The 17,457-nt window shown below is 44.6% G+C and overlaps 1 protein-coding gene across 1 annotated transcript in view; it reads left to right on the top strand.

Annotated features, from left to right (window-relative positions):
- The window catches only part of TNNI3K (TNNI3 interacting kinase), a 47,258-nt gene extending 30,805 nt beyond the window's left edge, over positions 1 to 16,453 (top strand). Inside the window, exons 18-25 of the mRNA XM_065737379.1 lie at positions 2,306 to 2,358; positions 3,618 to 3,670; positions 4,365 to 4,497; positions 5,695 to 5,804; positions 9,689 to 9,748; positions 10,640 to 10,809; positions 13,961 to 14,040; positions 16,077 to 16,453. Coding sequence (XP_065593451.1) covers positions 2,306 to 2,358; positions 3,618 to 3,670; positions 4,365 to 4,497; positions 5,695 to 5,804; positions 9,689 to 9,748; positions 10,640 to 10,809; positions 13,961 to 14,040; positions 16,077 to 16,153 — 736 coding nt within the window. The 3' untranslated portion in view covers positions 16,154 to 16,453. The remainder of the gene's footprint in view (positions 1 to 2,305; positions 2,359 to 3,617; positions 3,671 to 4,364; positions 4,498 to 5,694; positions 5,805 to 9,688; positions 9,749 to 10,639; positions 10,810 to 13,960; positions 14,041 to 16,076) is intronic.
- Positions 16,454 to 17,457: the final 1,004 nt, after the last annotated feature.

The following is a 17,457-nucleotide window of genomic DNA, read 5'->3' as shown; positions in this document are numbered from 1 at the left end:
TAAATAAAGTGCTCCAAAAAGAATTCACTCATTTCTGATTTCCTTCTTTTTCCTCTTATTTTAAGCAAGCAAAGTGAATGGGTGTTATAAACGTCCATTTAGTTCTACTTAATTGGAGCATCTCCCTTTTCACAGTTTCTGTGTTGGAACTGCTCCCTCGCTTGGGTTTGGTTTGCAGCACTCCTGCCTAGCTGTTCACAGGCTCACACTTGTGTCAAGTTGTTAAATATTTATGGTCTTTTGTAAAAATCTTTTTGTAGTTGTTTTTTCATAGTTGTAAGCTTCTTTATGGAAATCCCCTAATTGATAGGCTGTGTACATACGTGTGTTCCTTCCACGTATTATCCACATCCATCACTGTATTTGAACAAATCATATGTAAATAAAGCTGAGTTTTCTTCACATTAATCTTAACAACTGGATTTAAGCCCTCACACATCTCCTTATTTATACCTTCAGTCCTGGTAGTTTTAGAACAAATCCAGTAGATTTAACTTTAAGCCTCCAAATATATCTCTGCCAGCAGCCTTAGGAAGAGTGCTGCTTACCCAATTCTTTACGTTCTCTGAGCCTTGTAGTTCCCATGGTTTCAAAGACTTCACTGAAATTAAAGCACCTCTGTGTGTCAGTACAAGTAATTATCTTGGGTAAATAATTTCTTTGATCTCAGGTGTCCTGACAGAGGTTACCCCATGCAACTGCTGACTGAATGAGTCTTCCTGCATTTATTACCTCCTTCCTACCTCAAAAACTGGGATTAAGAACTTGAATAGAGACTAAAAAGTTAGCATATACATCTAACACATAAATACCATACTGTCCTGGGATTACTTGCTGTCTGCAGTTGGCTTTACAGAGGGGTGTCAGCTTCGTCCAGGCTACACCTGAAGCACTTCTCATCTTTGACAGTGCATGGGCAGCCCTGACTGTAGCACGTGGGATGGACTGAATAAATGTGGAGGCAGGGTCAGCTTCGCTGTGTATTCCTTACACAGTAACTTGAGTTTTCAGGAAGTGTTGAGCTTAGTGCACAAGTGTTATACATCATTTCTGTCTACAATATTATGCTTGGCCAAACCACACCTTTGCCCGCTATCCTGAGCAGCGTGTTCCATCTTCCACGAGGCACCAGATGTTACCTCTGATCCTCCCTTGCTGCCATTTGTAGGTACCCCCTCCAGGGAACCTAATTTTGTTGGTTCACCAGGGGACTCTGAAAGGGCACAGCTAACAAAGGTTCCACAGTCACAGTCAAAATGTGCTGTCATTTATGAAAATACAATTCTTACTGATCAACACAGCACATGACTCCTGTGTGTGTGACCCTGGCTCACTCGTGCATCAGGATGCTCCATCTAGTGGGCTTCTGACTTCTCTGTATCAGTGCAAGGTGGTAACCATTAAGCTGCTGAAAAAGAGCTTCTGGGTCTCATTTATGTGATTCCACATCAAGCAGATATGTTTGCAAGCTGACATCTTTAATGATGAGTTGAGGTTAAAACTTACACCTAATTGCCTCAGTTTATTTAACCCCTGGAATGCTCTCAGCACACTTAGTGCTATGCTTCTGTAGACGTTCAGGTTAATGATTTTCATCGTGCACTGCAAAGTGTTCTCATGCTTTATAAGTCTGCACTATTTTGGTAAATGTCTTTTGAGCATAGCACTTCCGGGAGTGATAGAAGTATGTGAGGAAGTGCAAGGACAGCACTTCAAGGAATACAGCAGGTTGATGTCAGAGCAGATGTCTTACAAAGAGGATGTTTTCCTTTGGGCCCAGGGACTTTGGTTTTGATGTTCTGGGTTTCCCCAGGTTAAAAACTTTTTGTTTGTTTGTTTTTGCAGTATTCTTTGTTAACCTGGAATGATTTTAAATTGATGTCACTGATCAACCGTCCTTACTTATGTTGCTGTCTAAGCTGCTGTCACAGTAACTGCACGCATGGAGCCACCTACACTGAGCAGACAGTGTCTGCTCTTTGTTGAACATTGGCTTGAACTTACATTGCTAGCTGTACTCTGGATCTCCAAAGTGAAATAGAAAAGGACATCGTGTAATTGGAGAATGAATGGGGGCAGGGCTGGAATCTCCATTAGAGTGAGTGGGAACGTTTCATCTTTGACCCTGGGAAAAGCTGCAGGATGTATGATGTGCCTTCATCAACAGTTAGAAACTTAAAATGAAATCATAAGATGTCTGTTTTCTTAAGCAGGTGATTTGAAGTTGTCAAGATTTAGAGCAAGAGTTGTAAAACTTCCACCATCTGTAAGACACAATTAAACATCTTTAATATTTTTCTTCTAGTCACAATATTCTGCTGTATGAGGATGGACACGCAGTTGTTGCTGATTTTGGAGGTAAAGATTTTATGATAGGTCTATAAATTAACCTCAAATTGTCTAAAACTAAAATGTGCATACTGAGGAAATGCTAAGGAAGGTCTTCATTTTATTATTATGAGAGGAGTGGAAGACAACTCTCTTAAGGATGAGAATACCCCTATTTTTGTCTTGTCTAAGTTATCATGTGCTGTGGGTACTCTGCTATATAAATGAGAAGAAAGCTCAGATAATATTGGGATGGGGCCTTCTCAGTTTGGGTAAGTTTAAGAGGCAGGAAGGGAGTTGAGTGAGGTCTGCAGTATGGAATGTACCCTCTCCTTTCATGATGAGTGCTCAGAATCTAAGCATGGTGTGATGTGCAGATCTGCAGCTGAGAGCAGCCAAACCACAGGGCGATATGACAGGTTTCTTCCATTTTAGAATAAGAATGTAGTTTATTTCTGTAGTTTGAACATATGGACTTCACTTATGCTTCCTGTTCAAATTAGGCCAGGCTATATTTTATGAAAGTGTAGCTTGTGCATTGTCATGGTGTCTATCAGTCAAGCTCCTTGGGAATGCATTCCTGTTGGAGGATGGGGAGCTGGGTTTGGCCTAGATCTTCCAGAACTCCTTCACATGGCCACTGCTGCTGTGCAGTATCAGCACAGATAGATCCGTAGATGTGCACAGGCAGCAGCTCAGCACATCAGGAGAGTGGTGTCAGTGTCAGCATGGAGCTGGGGGATGGACACAGCCCGGCAGCTCCTGCTTGTCTGCTCATATCAAACCAAACCTAACAATATTTTTCAGATCCTGCTTGGAAACTTCATTATGTATCTCAGAATTCAGCATACACTACTTTCTCTGTACTAATGTAAGATGTTGCCGTGTGTAGGGGTGCTGCTTTTCTGTCATTAATTAGTCTGACAGGCTTCTGTGGGATTGAATGTCACTGCAGGGCTCGGGTGCTGCTTTTTGTACTGCTGGGTATGCTCACATTGACCAGGACAAATAGCCACGAGATCACCAATTCTGAGGTAGATCCTCAGCTGCCATAAGCTGCTGTTAATGTCTCCAGACCTCTGTAGCTTTATACCAGTGCTGCATTTGGCACCCAGGTTTGAGAAGACTCGTTGTCCATGTGTGCTCGTGGTGAATAACAGCCATCATGAGTTGTCTGCATTGTCAAAACTCTAATGTTATTGAAGAATGCTCTTTGCAAAAGGCTTTTTTTGTAAGGCAGGTGTCTGTAATGACTTGACATTAAAACCAGCTTTGTTCGTGTGTTTCAGAATCAAGGTTTTTGCAATCCCTGGATGAGGACAACATGACAAAACAACCTGGGGTTTGTTTCTTGTTTTGTTCCACGTTGTTAATGTAAAGCTTAAGGGCAAATTCAGATTAGGAAAAAATGACATTGAAAATAGGTTTGATGGAACTGATGAACTGGGATAATGCTGGTGCTATTTTGATGTTTTTGTCCTTTAAGTCTATTCTACTAGCAGAGGACAATGAATACAAAATATATTCTATTAATCTTCAGTAGAAAATAACATTTATATGGCTCTTCCTTGAGCTCTGTTGCCCCCAGAGTCCTTAGCAAAGAATCATTTCTTTGCCCTCCTTTCCCCACTCACATACACACACATTGGTGCAAGGTGGTCCCTGTTTCTAATGAGGAATTACTTCTGACACGCTTATTTTCTTTAGGAGTTCTGAAAAGGTATGACCACTTCAGGCTCAGTGTTAAGAGAGAGGCAGCCTTCACAAGACAGCATTGTTCAGTCCAGATTAATTCTGTGCCTCACACAGTGGTCGTGAGTGTCAATATCATCATAATGCCCAGCTGTGGAGAGTGAAAGCCAGGGTTTGGCTCTCACCTTTTTCTCGCTTCGAGGCATGCACTCAGTGAGCAGTGGTTAACAGTTATCTTATGGAGCAGTGGAGACATGGAAACAAAGAAAGAGAAGCAACTAGAGGAAAAAACACACAAAGAAATAAACTCTGTTAATATATATTTGATGTTTCTTCAAGTGCAGAACCTGCGCTGGATGGCCCCCGAGGTGTTCACCCAGAGCACAAGGTACACTATCAAGGCTGATGTTTTCAGCTATGCTCTGTGTCTCTGGGAGCTGCTAACAGGTGAAATTCCCTTTGCTCACCTAAAGCCAGGTAAGATACACAGTGAATTAATGTTTGAACTAGTTGGACTGAAGCAGGTTAATTGGTATTTTACTAATCATCGTTATTAAGTGCCAATACTCAGTGAGAGCTGTGGATGTACCCCTCTGTAATGCCATATGCTATTTATTTTTGTTACGGTAGAGGTTTTCAACCTCCCAGGCCATCAACAGCAGCCTCTGTATTTTGTCTTCCTGGGGTGAGAGTTTTCTGTGTCTGTGCTTTGTGCAGCACTCTGTGCAGGCAGCAGCTGGGTGAAGCTGCACTCATGCATTTCACTGCAGTAACTGAGAAACTTGGGAAAAACTGTGGATTATTTGTTTTGTTTCAAGTGGGTTTGAGATACAGAATACAGTTGCTGGGGGAGGAGTTGTGCGAGATTGGCCAGATGCCTTTCAGATAGGTTTGTTTTGTTGGGTTTTTTTATGTTTAGAGACAGCATTTTAGTCTTTAAAAGGGCATTTATTTTAGTTCATACAAACATTTGTGCTCAAGCAGAACATAAATGGTGCCAGTATTACATAAATCCATCGGTGCTCACTCATCTACTTTTCCATGTGCATCTGTATGTCTAATTCTATTTCTTAGGAGCCCATCACGATGCTATTCCCTGATTTGGTCAATTGCTTTATCAATTATTCAACCACTAAATGGACTCTAACGTTTTCTTGGTGTTTAGTGCAGTCTGTCTAATGTATTTTTAACTGAATGGAGTGAGAATTAAGTGAATGGAGGCCAAAACAGTAGTGACAGAAATTAACTTATTGAGGTATGATAATTGCATACACGGATGAAAACGTTCCAATTTTGGTCATAGGCTGTGATAGAACTAACCAAGGATTATTTAAAGGTATCTGAATCTGGTACCAATTTACCTGCAGCTGGAATTTAGGTGTTATCCCATCTTAATAATGAAGATTTTTTTTTTGTTTAAGTTGAAGGTTAATTCAGGTTTTCCCCTACAGTTCATTTTTTTCAGGTTTAACCAGAATTAGATAGTCATGGCTGAGCAGGATGTAGACAATAACATCATTCCAGTCAGGGCCATGGATTATCTTAGCTGTCTGTAGAAGTACTTTGGATTTGGAGGCTCTTTAAGCTACAAGATTCAGTTAGGGTAGTGGGGCACGTTGTGCTTTCCTGGGGACTCGTGCATGCTCACCTCTCTGTGCCGGGCTGTTCCCGCAGCGGCAGCAGCAGCAGACATGGCATACCACCACGTCCGCCCGCCCATCGGGTACTCCATCCCCAAGCCCATCTGCACGCTGCTGATGAGGGGCTGGAACGCCTGCCCCGAGGTGAGTGCCGCTCCACGTTGGTAGGGTAGGACACAGCACACGTTGTCCCTGCTCCTCCGTCCAGGGCCACCTTCTTCATGGCAGCTGCTCTCTGCTCATAATGCACAGAACTTCTCATTCTTCTATGTTTTTTCTTAAACTGCTGTTAAGTGCAACTCTGGATTCTACTTTTCTTCCCTCAAATTAGATAAGACTAATGAGGATGCGTTGCCTGGTCTGAGACACTAGTCCCAGTGTGGTTATGGTTTAGTAATACGGTCTCAGTCCTACTGAGATGTGTAAATTTAACATAGAATGTAATAGATATTGGTTAAAAAAAGTTTACATTTCTCTCAAAGCAGACTTTAATAAGTCAAGCACAGTAATGCTTCAAGAACAACAACGTGCACGTCAAAGGGAGCAGATGTGGCTTTGAGTGTGAATTCTCACATTACATTAATTTCATGCTGTGTGTTAGAGGTCATAAGCACCACTTTCTGTTCTGCTAGTTAACCTTCCTGTCTTACCTTCCTTTCAATTATGTTCTGTGTTGTCCTGTTCGTGTCTGACAGCACCGGACATTTGCTGTCAGATTCTTCCCATTATCAGCACCGTTATTCAATTAACTGAGTAAAATATCCTCAGCTGAATTACCTTTATTTTTTTCTGATGATTTATTCAAGCACATCTTTATGATTTCTGGGTTGTTAAAAGTTCCCACTGCAGTAACATTAACAACTTCCAAGTAAACAGGGACAGTTTGTGTTCATTTTCTTCCTTCAAAACCACTGTCATTTTCCACTTTTCCTCCTTTTCTGTTGCCTCCTAAGGTGATACATAAGCACACCCAGCAGGTGGTGGTATGATGTAGCTTTTGTAGCAGAGTTTTCAGCTTCATCAGTTCTGCAAGGAATTAAAGGCACCTGAATCTCTGCCTCAAAACTGCTGTCTTCTTGTCTGGTAACAAGACTCCGTGTTCTGCCAGAGGTGTTTCAGTTGCTTTGAGTATGCTGATACCTTGGCAAGGCGGCCTGTTCTGATGGCCCTGCAAATCCCACACGCCCATTGTGTGCCACATCTCTGCCCTGCCTGGGTTGAGTTGTAGGGACAGGTCCTCCTCCCACCCCACTGAAGCTCTTGCTCATACATCAGAAGTGACTCTGTGCATCCACATAGTAGAATTTTTATTTATTTATTTATTTTGCTATACCATGGCATTTGTTTGAGAAACTGAAAGCCATTTGTTCCATTACATTTTAAAATGACCCCATTACTCATTGTATCGTTGTTGCTGTTCTGAACTGCATTTCACATGAGCAGTGTCACTGCTCCACTTGGAGTGGGCCACTCCTATTCCAGCTGCCTAAAACCTCAGTGGATCTTTCTATCACTTCAATTTTCCCCATATAATATGGGCTTTAATTTTCAGAGGCTTACAGTAGCAAACATCATGAACGTATTCTCCCCGGTAGATAATATTTTCAGGTGAGGTTTTGATTAATGCTGATGGACACAAACCTTGGATATGTGTTACAATTCATAAATTCTTTAGAACAGAACTCCAAACTTCCAGAACTCATTGTATTTGCTGTACTTACTCTGTAGGAGCCCACAGCTCTGCATGACAGCAGTGTGCTGTAACATACCCTGCTACAGTGAAGCCGTTAGCACTGTACCTTTCTCATGTGCTACAATCAGGACAGATTTAATGACCGGAGAGATTCAGCTGATTATCTCAATTAACTCAGAGGTACCAGCAATGAAGAAAACAGATTGTGATAGTGTTCCCTTCTGAGGTGTGGAAATGAGGGTTAAAGCAAGATAGCTTTACGTTGGCTTTTGCAATCTGTTGCTATTTCTGTGCTAAAGGGAAAACCAGCTAAAGCAAGACTGTAGAGATACCATTCCCAGACTGCTGAGGCCATTAGAGCCACTGCAGGATTTGGTGGTGCTTAAGACCATACAAGTACACGGCCAATGGCAACAGCAGCCCTTTACTAAACAGTCTTTAGATCATTGTCCTTATGTTGAGCATCAAATCTTCCAAAGCAGATTGATAACAAGAATTCTTTCAATTCTGCATCCCACCTGTATTTCCTAACTGGATGGTTTATGCACAGCTCTGTGTATTTGCACGTGGAAATGCAATTGCAGCTGTGAGAGTGTGTGAGCACCTTCAGGCGTGGACTGGTCCGTGCTGCCTTACTGATGGTGTTACTGCTCTGGCATTTGTTGAGCATCAGAACGATGGGTATGTTATCTGAGTTTGACTGTGCTGCTTGGTGATGGAGAATGGTACGCCCTCAGCTGAGGTTTATCTCCGTGAAACATTTCTCAGAGGATTTCTCACCAGGCAGGTGACCCTGTGGGCTCCATAGGGCCCCCTCTGAACATTCCACTGCAGCAGTCACAAGCACATTTTGACACCTGGCCCTCAACTGCCTGGAGAGGCAACAAACGTGTTCTAGAGAGGGTTAGCAGCACTGGGAAGCACTGGAGGAGTGGGCTTCGGGTTTGGGATTGTTGTTCTGTATGTTTGCTTTGCTGGTGCTGTGTTGGCATGTAAAGACCTCATGTAACAGTGGGAGTTGCAACACGGATTAATGGGAAGGGGTTTTTGACCTCGTGTAGTTTTTGGGTGTTACAGAAGCCTTGTAGCATCTGCTGCTTCATGATACTGAACCAGAGACTCTAGCTTTGAATTTTGCACTGGAAATGGAGCCCTGGAAGACCTCTAGTCAGTTAGCCTAGCTAAGAAAGGCAGGTTATCGTGTGCCTGAACCTGCCCTTACTCTGGATGCCCAAAAGCTTTCCTGAGTTACTGAATTAGAGCATGTGCATAGGTGCTGTAGCAGGACAGTGCAGAAGAAGGTCAGCGGGACGTTGGGCGACCAACTGACTGCAGAGAGCTTTGCCTCCTTACTCTATTCCATGCTGTAACCTTATGTTTCAGCTTGAAAACTGCAGATAAAATGTGTTTGCTATGCAGAGCATGGTTAGCTATTTTATTTCAGCGTTATTAATGCTTCCTGGATACTTGAATACACTCATCATCCATTTTATGAGCTAATGTTATATTATGGATGAGGAGGCAGTTTGTTTGTTTTATTCCATGCAACTATAAAGCAGCTGCTAATAACCACTGGCAAGTAGCTCACATTCTGCTTAAAGTTATTAATACGATTGCATATTAAATTGTTGACTTAAGTGAGCAGTATGTAATGGATAGAGTCACTATATCTTGTTAGCATTTCCACAGCTCATTTAGCACCAATAAAAATAAAACACCCTTTTGGAATTTTAATGTACTTCACTGTTCATCAGTATCAATCCAACATCACTTTGTCTTCCTAATGCTTGAGAATTGGAAGGCAGCTGATAGGTCCATCAGCCAGTGCATAACCTGAATTTTGCACAAAATGTGGGAAAAAACTTACTGAAATTAGATCTTTTTAAAGGCCTTTTCCTACATGAAATGGTTTTATACCCAGTTACAAAGACTTTGGATTATGTCTGAAGGCCTCAGTAAAGTTCCAGGAAGGGATGAAGAACAGGGAGAGCCTTCAGTCTGCAGGTAAACCGTTTGCAGGTGCATAAGCAAAGATATCATTTGTCTCCACTTCTATTTAAGAGAGGAGACACTTATTAGGGGAAAATAATACTTCAAATCTAATTGTTTCAGAAAAATAATAATAATGTAGATAATGTTGTTGTTGAACACGCGCCTCTTCATTTCAGGGCTTAGCACTGAACTTGCAGGTCCAGATTTTCAAGCAAAGCAATGCGATGAAGCTTAAAGGACGGGACGTGGATGACATTGCTTATCCATCGGTGTCTGTGAGTGTTCAACCATAAAAGTCACCCCTTCTATTTTACACAGCTCTGTTTTGTCTCTTTGTTTGCAGGGCAGACCAGAATTTTCAGAAGTGGTCACAAAGTTGGAAGAATGTCTGTGCAACATTGAGGTAAGGACTTCATTCCTTCTGCAGAGCGTCTGTGCCTATGATGTGTGATGAGGAGGAAGAGTGGGCAGAGCAACAGGTGCTGAGGAGAACGATGGCTTTGGAGCCTGCAAGCTGCTCCGTCCTGCTGCAAGCCTGGACACCACATTTATAGGGCATGTTTTCAATAGTGGGATTCATGGGAGGCAGAGGGAGGCTGTGGGAGCCACGTATTGCTGTGTCAGCAGCTATTTTGAGGGAGGAACGCTGAAGAGCAGCAGGGCTCTGCACAGCAGGCCTTGGCAGTGCTCCCCATCCATCAAACACAGCTCTGCTTGGTTTGGAAAGAGAAGGCAAACTGGTTGAGACCTTCTGGAGAAAGGTGGGTAGAGAAAACGTGACAAAGATGAATGCAAAGACAAATTCCTGCTCTGTGCTGTGGCTGTGATGCAGACAGATGTGTCAGCACTTAGCATGGTGTAACAGAAGCGAGCAAACTGAAACCAAACTCAACTCAGGGCTGCAGTTTCTGAAGTCACATTTCCTGTGTGCTTGTATATGCGTGCAAGGCAGAAAAGGAAAAAATGGCTCCTTCTAAAACCTGTTGCTGCTCTTGATTTTACAGTCAGAAAAGGCACTCCTACTCTGTTACACTTCTCCATGTTCTGGCTGCAGTTGGGAGGTGATGGTCCATGTGTAGGTGGAAACTTCCATGTGTAAAAAAAAAAATAATCTGAGAAGCACTGTATCACGAGGAGATATGCCATGTCATGGGGTACCTGGCTTCTGTGATACATGGGCAGCAGTGAATACAGAATGAAATCTGGGTCAAGAGCTTAGATAGAAAAAGAGCTGAGGAAAAAATAATGCACTGTATGTACTAACTGTGCCTGGTATGTTTTTATTTAAACGCAGTTGATGTCTCCAGCCTCCAGCAACAGCAGTGGTTCTCTGTCCCCCTCCTCGTCCTCAGACTGTCTTGTTGCACGTGGAGGTCCTGGCCGCAGTCACGTCGCAGCGTTACGCAGTCGTTTTGAGTTGGAATACGCTTTGAATGCGAGAGCGTACGCTGTCTGGTCACAGAGGTATGTACTGTCATTGCAGGGCTCCAAAACAGCCATAGCTCTTCCCAAGGCCACATGGATTCACCTGCCTTAAACGGGAGTTCTCTGTCGCAGGGATTGCCCCTCAATACCAGGTAAGGCCTTGCAGGAAGCAGAAACACCCTGCGTTACGCATCACACAGCAGAAGCAAGAGCACTTTCACAGTCCTGTCTTCTCCTGTGCTCTGGGTTATCTGAATGCTGAGGAAGCTGTCCTGCTGTCAAAACAGCAGCTAAGCATTTGCATTTTTCACTATGAATAACATCAAATTTGTAGAAAATCAAGAGCTGCCCCGTGTAGGCTCTACCTGCAGAATCAGTGCTTTCTATCACATGTAACCAAAGATTGATGTTTGCCCAGCCAAGGGAACAGTGAGTGTCATCAGTTGGGTGCATCCCCAAGAGGTGGCAGCAGGTCTGGGAAAGTCTGTGCTGATGTCACAGTGTGTTTAAAATGTGAAAAAAATCACCAAGGAAAAGCTAAAAAGACACGTTCTTTTTTGGAGAAAAAAATATATAAATGTACTTCTGGTGTGTGGTACAGACAGACGAGCTGGGTTAGATCATGGGCAGCACTGCAGTACCAAATAACGTGGTTGGAGGCATTGGGTGCCATTACTGCTGTGCTGTATGAGCCTCCCTCCTGGCTGGGGCACTGCCCAGCTCTCTGAGAACTGCTCATGCAGTAACTTCCAATTTGGGGGGGCAAAGCCCTGCAGGAGTGTTTTGTGTTTGAAGGTGGAGTTTGCTGTACTGGAAGCTGTATAACCTTTGCATATTGTTAGGCAGACAGGCTGTGTTGATCACATCAGAACAGGATGGCAGGGTCTGCTACTCCTTGTAGGCAGCCAGACTTACCTTGTGACAGCAGCTTTCAGTAGAAATATAAGGCCCGTGGAAACATGGTAATTATTGTTTTCCTTCTGAAGAAGCAAAAGTGCTTCTGATGGGTTCCTGGCAATACCAGGTAAGGTTATTGCAGGGACTCACCAAACTGATGCAGGGGCTCTCTGGCCATGCTATTAAATCTTAGTGTCAGAGGAACTTATTTAACGAGCAGGAGCTGTATGGCCAGGATTTGTTCAGTATGGAGAAGTGGGGGCTCAGGGGAGACCTTACTGCTCTCTACAATGCCCTGAAGGAAGGTCATGGTGGGGTGGAGGTTGATATCTCTTCCCACTTAGCTAACAAAAGGATGAGAGGGATTGGCCTCATGTCGATGTTCAGAAAAATGTCTTTTCTGACAAGGTGGTCAGGTGCTGGATGGGCTGCCCAGGGAGGTGGTGGGGTCACCGTCCCTGGAAGTGTTGGAGAAACATTTGGATTTCAAGTAACGCTGAAGGTATCTGAGGCAGAGTACCCTACCACCCTGTTCTGAGGGCAGATTCAACAATCTCCTTTCTCTGTCCCATGGGGACTGGGAGTACTGTGAAAATGAAATGGTGCTCTTAATCTCTGTCAGAAGAGCTGTGCACTTGCCTAAACTTTACCCTTTAGCACCACTTAGCAGTCAGAAATAGTAATAGCAGAGTGCTTGTTCCTGTTAACTGGAACATGGGCATTGCCACATGTGGTCAGCTGAAATGAGCAGCTGCACCACCAACAGATCATTTGCACATCTGGAAGTTCAGAGGGAGAGGCAGGAGGCAAATATGCAGACACTGAAAGCTTACACTTAAAAATACAAATAGCACCCAAAACATTAACCCAACACCTTAAGAGGTGCCCTGAATTGCTTTGCTGCACCAACAGGACGTGGAAGTGGGGACTGAGCCAGGATGGAGGAAATGTGAGCCAGCCTTTTATTTCCTGTAACAGATCAGATGTCATTCGAGTGTAACAGATGTGCAGGAAAAGAGTAAGAGATGTCTTTAGGTTCAAGAGTAGATACAGGAGAGGGAAAGGGGGAAGCTCTTGTCCTGTGAATCAGTGTTCTCCATAGTGCTGAGGCTATTTGCACACCAAAGGAGATTTTCTGTAGCCCCCCTGGGTATCTAAAGCTGGGTGCTCTTTTTGCATGTTCTGACATGTAAACCAACAAAGCAGAGCCATGCATAGCACCCAGAGGCACAATGCTCAGCACAAAGGGAATGGTTTCTTCAGTTTTTTCAATTATACAACACACTGATGTGATTAACTTCACTTTCGGATGGCCATGTTCCGTAGGGCCGTTTGTTTTCTATGCGTGGCCTTTTTCAGTGGGAATGGGACACGTTTTGGGGTTTTTCCTGAGCTGTCTCCTGTTTCCACCTTAGTGTCCCATGAAATACTTCGCAGCGTGCAGCCTCATTTCACCACAGAAACAATGCAACTGATGAAATCTCCACGTACCATGGAGTGAATCAGCCACAACACAGAACTTGTTTGTTTCTTGTCACTTTGGCTGCACTGAGCAAACACAAACCTCCCTCCTGCGTGGCAACTGTTGCTATGTGCAGAGTAATGAGAGGTGGGCTGCAGCAGCCTCGTTGGATGAGTTGGATGTAATAGCAATGCATTTTAATTGTCTAACGGGGCAGCTTAATGTGTCAGTTCATCACACTATAGATGCTTAATGTTGATGGTTCACTTCTCTCCACCTTTAACGTTCCCCACAGAGCCTGACAGCAATGTCTGACAAAGATAAATCATCTCTTGTTTAAGTAGCTTGCAGTTAACTGAAGTTGGGACAAAAGCAGGGCATCCTTTCTTTGCATATTTGGGCAGTGGCATTAGCACCTCTGGGAGGCTTGGCAGTAGGCTCTGCCAGTACAGCTTTGCAGCCTATAGCAGAGGCTGTCTCTCCCCCTAAACACACATCTGTGTGGCATAGAGTGCTGTCATATCCCAGAGGAATTCTGTACACGTGCAGGGACCCTAAAACCAGAGTCACTTCTAAAATAGCAATGTACAAAGAGTTTTCGTGCTCAAAACAATACCTTTGAGGGAATGGTTAAAGTGTGGGCATTCACACCTTTTGTGTTCTTGCTTCGTGTGTTTTTCCTGTGTCTGGATCACTGCCATTGCTGTGCATCAAGCTGCTGTGCTTCACGTGGCTGCCTCTGCCTTCTAAACCTGCAGAAACAGCTCTCGTGATCTGGAGATGTGACTCTCTCAGCCTTATGTGAACTGACCCCTCCTATCTGATTTGCAGCACTGGGCAACACCCTTCCCATGGTCTGTCTTTGGATGACATGAGGAGAAACTTCCAGTACCCTCCGATTGATAAAAATGGTGAGTTACTGCGGAATACTCTTCCTCGCCTCTCTGTGTGTTTAACTGGCACAGAGTTGCTGTTTCCTGACAGCCTGATGAGAAAGCTGACGTTCAGAGCAGACTGCTGGATACAGCCAGTGGGAGCCCCTTTCTCTCTGTTTGTTCCCAGGCTTTTGGGGACTGGGATGGTCTATCTTTGTGCGTGGACCTGTGAAGGCAGCTCCTGTTAAAAATGGGCAAGACAGTGCTATGTCCAAAGTACCACGGCAGCAGGAAGCAACACATTTCCTTCTCAACATTCTCATTTCTCTCAGAGGACATCCCATCATTCTGCACTCACCAAAACAGAAGTTCTCCCAGCTCCTTCCTCTTGTCTTCTTGGCTTTCCATCCCACCACATGAGCATATTTTTAATGCATTGCCACCAAAGCAGCAGGTCCAGCACTTCCTAGGCCCTGTAAGCCTCTCTTGCCAGGTAGCCTTGCTCAGGTCTCGTCTTGCAGGCAGCAACGAGGAAGTCTGTTTCTTGCCCCACCTTTCTGAATGGCTTGTGAGGGCAGTAGCTGCTTCCTCACAGTTAAAATGTATCCAGCTTTTAAATAGCATATGAAAATGTAGTTGGCATTAGAGTGTCTTCCATACTGGACTCAGACCTAGGGTAAGTTTTTCTTCTTGGTGTAGAATTGAAAGGTCAAACGTTAACCTCACCTTTGTGAGATCTTCATGCTCCTGAGGCTCAGCTGAGCATCCAAGAAAGCCCTGTCCCTGCTTTAAAGCAGCTCTTGCTGAGTGCTAGCTGTCAGAGCACTACATGTTTTGTGCTCAGCTGTGAAGCAGCAGTAAATCCCCACTCAGTAACTTTCTGCGCTGCAATACAGAAGTGGGCATACCCATCAGGTACATGATTTAGGAAAGTCTCCAGCTGCCATCTCACAGTGCTGCTCATTCCACTAGCACAAACTGATCTGTTTGCCTGAGCATCCTAAGATGCTTCAAGGCCGTGTTGACAGGATGACACTTCCCTGTTTATGTGCTGACACAGCCAGAGCTCATTCCCTGTGACTGCAGTGTTTGGTGAGCAAACCTCAGCACAGCACACCTCAGTTACCTTTACCTCGTGACAGCACCACAGATGGAGCTTCCTATGTCTGCCCAGAGCCACGCAGACAGTCTAGCTCTCCCAAGTCCCCAGACAGGAATGAAAATCCAGGAAACCCTGCAGGCAGAGCAAAGCAGGAAGGCATTTTCTGCAACGATCACTCATGGTATAAAGATGTCAGAGAATTGCCAGTATGCCCAGCAGTGCTAGATGCAAAACAAAGCTCTGATACACTCTGATACAGAGTCCTGTATCTTTTCTGCTTGGCAGTAGGATCTGGCACGTGGGAGCATGAGCAATGCTTTCCCACTTTCACTCCAGGAGATTTTGTGCACTGGCTTTGGCTGCTCCCTTGGTTCCTGAGCTTCTGGGTGGTTCTATATGATGCACTGTTAACAGCAAATTTGAGAGTGAATTATTTTTTGTTAGTACAATAAAATAAAGAGAGTGGGAGCAGCTGATAGATGACAGTATAAAGGGAGAAATTGGTGGTAGTGTTGAAAAACCTCACTGGAAATACAGCGCAGCTGAGAGCAGCTGCTGTCTGTGTTGTAATGACTGGACCAAATGAATTTAAAAGCAGATGCCAGAATGGTGGCTCTGAGTTTCCTCAAGCCCTAGTTGAAAGGGAAAAAAGAGGGGCTTTTAGTGTCAGATTCCCCACTGTGTTATTAAAACAATAAGATTCGTGGTTTTGTGCCACTCACCCAAGCTTCTTTGTGCCTATCATGACCTCTTTCCATGAATGATTGCTCTACTTACTTCCCATTTTAAGTTCTCCTCTGTAGATGATATTGAAGATTTGCAGACAGCAAAGAGGTATCAGCATGGTCTGTGCCTGTATCCCAAGACAGCACACACCTTATTCTGTTGGCACTATCGCTGCAGCAGAAGGCAGAAGTAGTGCTCCCACCCCCACGTGAGGGTGCACTGAGCTTTGCTCTGCTCCTTACAGGTTATGTGTCGGATCCCATGAGCACCATGAGGTTTCACTCCTGCAGCAGCAGTGGCAGCTTCGAGGAAAGCAGCTGACAGCACACAGCACCTTCCTGCAGAGCCTCACATCAGCCTGGCACCGAGAGTCAGAGTGGGCAGCCCCGAACAGAACCGCTTCATCTGCTGGTGGTGAGCATCCCCACCACAAGCTGCTTGCCAGCACCTGCTGCAGCTGGCGTGGAGGAGGCTTCTTTTGGTGGTGAATCTGTCCTTTAACAAAGCTTTTACTAAAAAACACATGCTTCAGTTCAGTTGTTTGGTAACAAAAAGCAATGCAGGTGCTCCAAAACAAACCTTTAACCAGAAGGAAAATCTGAAACAGAGCTGGCTTAGGAAACAGAATACAGAGCAGGGAAACAGAGTGCACGTGCACTCTGATACCTCTGTGTGCCCACCTACAGCTGCTTTGTACATGCCCTGCTAACATACCAGGAACATAACAGAAAAAACTTATACAGTCTGAAAAACTCTTTGTAAGGCCAAGTGCTTGTATACAGCTCTAATGGCAATTAAAATAGCTGGCACCTTGAAAAGAGCAATGTCTTCATTAATTGGTCTGTATTGAAGAAGCACCAGGCTTCAGGGGAAAGCACGCTGTATAGCAGATCAGTTACCAACACATTAGAAAACTCTGCAAAATGTAAACTACTGAACAGAATCACAGAATATTGGGGATTGGAAGGAACCTTAAAAGAGCATCTCGTCCAACCCCCTGCCAGAGCAGGAACACATAGATGAGGGCACCCAGGAGCACGTCCAGGCAGTTTGAATGCCTCCAGAGAAGGAGGCCCCACAGCCGCCCTGGGCAGCCTGTCCCAATGTTCCTTTACTCCCACCTTAAAGAAGTTTTCTGCCACATTTATGTGGAACCTCCTATGTCCCAGCTTGCACCCACCATCCTATCACAATGCATCCTAGAAGTCATATTCAGGAATGGAATTTGTTTGTGCCATTCCCAGAGAGGCCAAAGGAGCACGCTGAAATAGTCATACGGAACAAGACACTGAGAGTTCTTATCCTGCTTTTAAGAACAGCAATGCCTGCAACAGCAATATTTCAAATTGTTATATTGAGGACAAGCACACCAGGAATAGGTCATTACATCAGAACAAACCAGTGTCCCTTCAAGTGACCATACCTCCCCGGGCACACAGCCTGGTGCCACGCGCAGCGTGTCCTGCAGGAGCCCCAGCTCAGCAGGGCCCTGTAGGGGTGCAGCCCCGGCTGTGCACACAAAAGACTGAAAATCCCATCCGGTGCAGCCCAGCTCATCCTGTGAGCACTGAGAACGTTTCAGAGAGCTGCCTCACACGTGCAGGTGTGACATGCTGAGGGTACGA

Source organism: Cyrtonyx montezumae, unplaced genomic scaffold, assembly GCF_038088225.1.
Source record: "Cyrtonyx montezumae isolate F1298 unplaced genomic scaffold, pur_monq_1.0 scaffold_1, whole genome shotgun sequence".
Taxonomy (NCBI): domain Eukaryota; kingdom Metazoa; phylum Chordata; class Aves; order Galliformes; family Odontophoridae; genus Cyrtonyx; species Cyrtonyx montezumae.
Note: the sequence above shows the minus strand (reverse complement) of the source record. Positions and strands in the feature narration are given on the sequence as shown.